The sequence below is a fragment of the Oncorhynchus mykiss genome, chromosome 17 (genome assembly GCF_013265735.2).
Source record: "Oncorhynchus mykiss isolate Arlee chromosome 17, USDA_OmykA_1.1, whole genome shotgun sequence".
Taxonomy (NCBI): Eukaryota; Metazoa; Chordata; class Actinopteri; order Salmoniformes; family Salmonidae; genus Oncorhynchus; species Oncorhynchus mykiss.
In genome coordinates this window covers 1425118-1426727 of record NC_048581.1, presented here as the reverse complement: position 1 = coordinate 1426727, position 1610 = coordinate 1425118, and the positions used below count along the sequence as shown (strand labels likewise).

Below are 1610 nucleotides of genomic sequence, written 5' to 3'. Positions count from 1 at the left end.
GTTACTGATGAACTGTTTTTTTAAGATACTGATGAATGAAACTGGTTTATTAAGTTACTGATGAATGAAACTGGTTTATTAAGATACTGATGAATGAAACTGGTTTATTAAGATACTGATGAATGAAACTGGTTTATTAAGTTACTGATGAATGAAACTGATTTATTAAGTTACTGATGAACTGGTTTATTAAGTTACTGATGAATGAAACTGGTTTATTAAGTTACTGATGAATGAAACTGGTTTATTAAGATACTGATGAATGAAACTGGTTTATTAAGATACTGATGAATGAAACTGGTTTATTAAGTTACTGATGAATGAAACTGGTTTATTAAGTTACTGATGAACTGGTTTATTAAGTTACTGATGAATGAAACTGGTTTATTAAGTTACTGATGAACTGGTTTATTAAGTTACTGATGAATGAAACTGGTTTATTAAGTTACTGATGAATGAAACTGGTTTATTAAGTTACTGATGAACTGGTTTATTAAGTTACTGATGAATGAAACAGGTTTATTAAGTTACAGGATGAATGAAACTGGTTTATTTTTTAAAATTGTTTACCTTTATTTAACTAGGCAAGTCAGTTAAGAACAAATTCTTATTTTCAATGACGGCCTAGGAACAGTGGGTTAACTGGCTGTTCAGGGGCAGAACGACAGATATGTACCTTGTCAGCTCAGGGATTTGAACTTGCTGACCTTCCGGTTACTAGTCCAACGCTCTAACCACTAGGCTACCCTGCCGTCCCGTTAGTGATGAATGAAACAGGTTAATGAAGTTACTGATGAATATTTGTTTATTTATATTGTATGAATATAAAGGTGTTATATTGTATTGGATGTCCACAGCTACAGTAAGGTTCCTCGGGACACCTGTAAGGACTACTTCAGTGAGCTGGGAGACGCGGACTTCTCCGTGTTCTCCGACGCGCTCAGCTTCAAACGCACAGCCCTGGTTAACAATGTCAAGACCTGCCTGGTGAGTCACCACACTGTCACACAACATAGATGTGGTCCAAATGACACCACTATTCCCTTTAATAGTACACTACTTTTGACCGGGCCTATCGGTCTCTGGTCTCAGTAGTACACTATACATCTACATCCTCCATCCATTGTAAAGGAAGATTGAAGCTCTGGAATGAACCTGGTCTCACCCTGGGGGAGGGGGGGGGGGGGGGGGATAGCAACAGTAGCATCTGAAAGAGTCTGGTTAACCCTGGTGGGGGGGGGGAATAACAACAGTAGCATCTGAAGGAGTCTGGTTAACCCTGGGGGGGGGGGGGGGAATAGCAACAGTAGCATCTGAAAGAGTCTGGTTAACCCTGGTGGGGGGGGGGGGGATAGCAACAGTAGCATCTGAAAGAGTCTGGTTAACCCTGGGGGGGGGGGGGGGGGAATAGCAACAGTAGCATCTGAAAGAGTCTGGTTAATCCTGGGGGGGGGGGGGGGGGGGAATAGCAACAGTAGCATCTGAAAGAGTCTGGTTAACCCTGGGGGGGGGGGGGGGGGGGATAGCAACAGTAGCATCTGAAAGAGTCTGGTTAACCCTGGTGGGGGGGGGGGGATAGCAACAGTAGCATCTGAAAGAGTCTGGTTAAC

General features: G+C 42.3%; 1 protein-coding gene across 1 annotated transcript in view; it reads left to right on the top strand.

Moving 5' to 3' along the window:
* The window catches only part of LOC110517612, a gene marked incomplete at its 3' end in the record, with an annotated part of 114625 nt that extends 113638 nt beyond the window's left edge, over positions 1 to 987 (top strand). The window contains 1 exon segment of the mRNA XM_036948267.1: positions 858 to 987. Coding sequence (XP_036804162.1) covers positions 858 to 987 — 130 coding nt within the window.
* Between the last annotated feature and the right edge of the window lie 623 nt (positions 988 to 1610).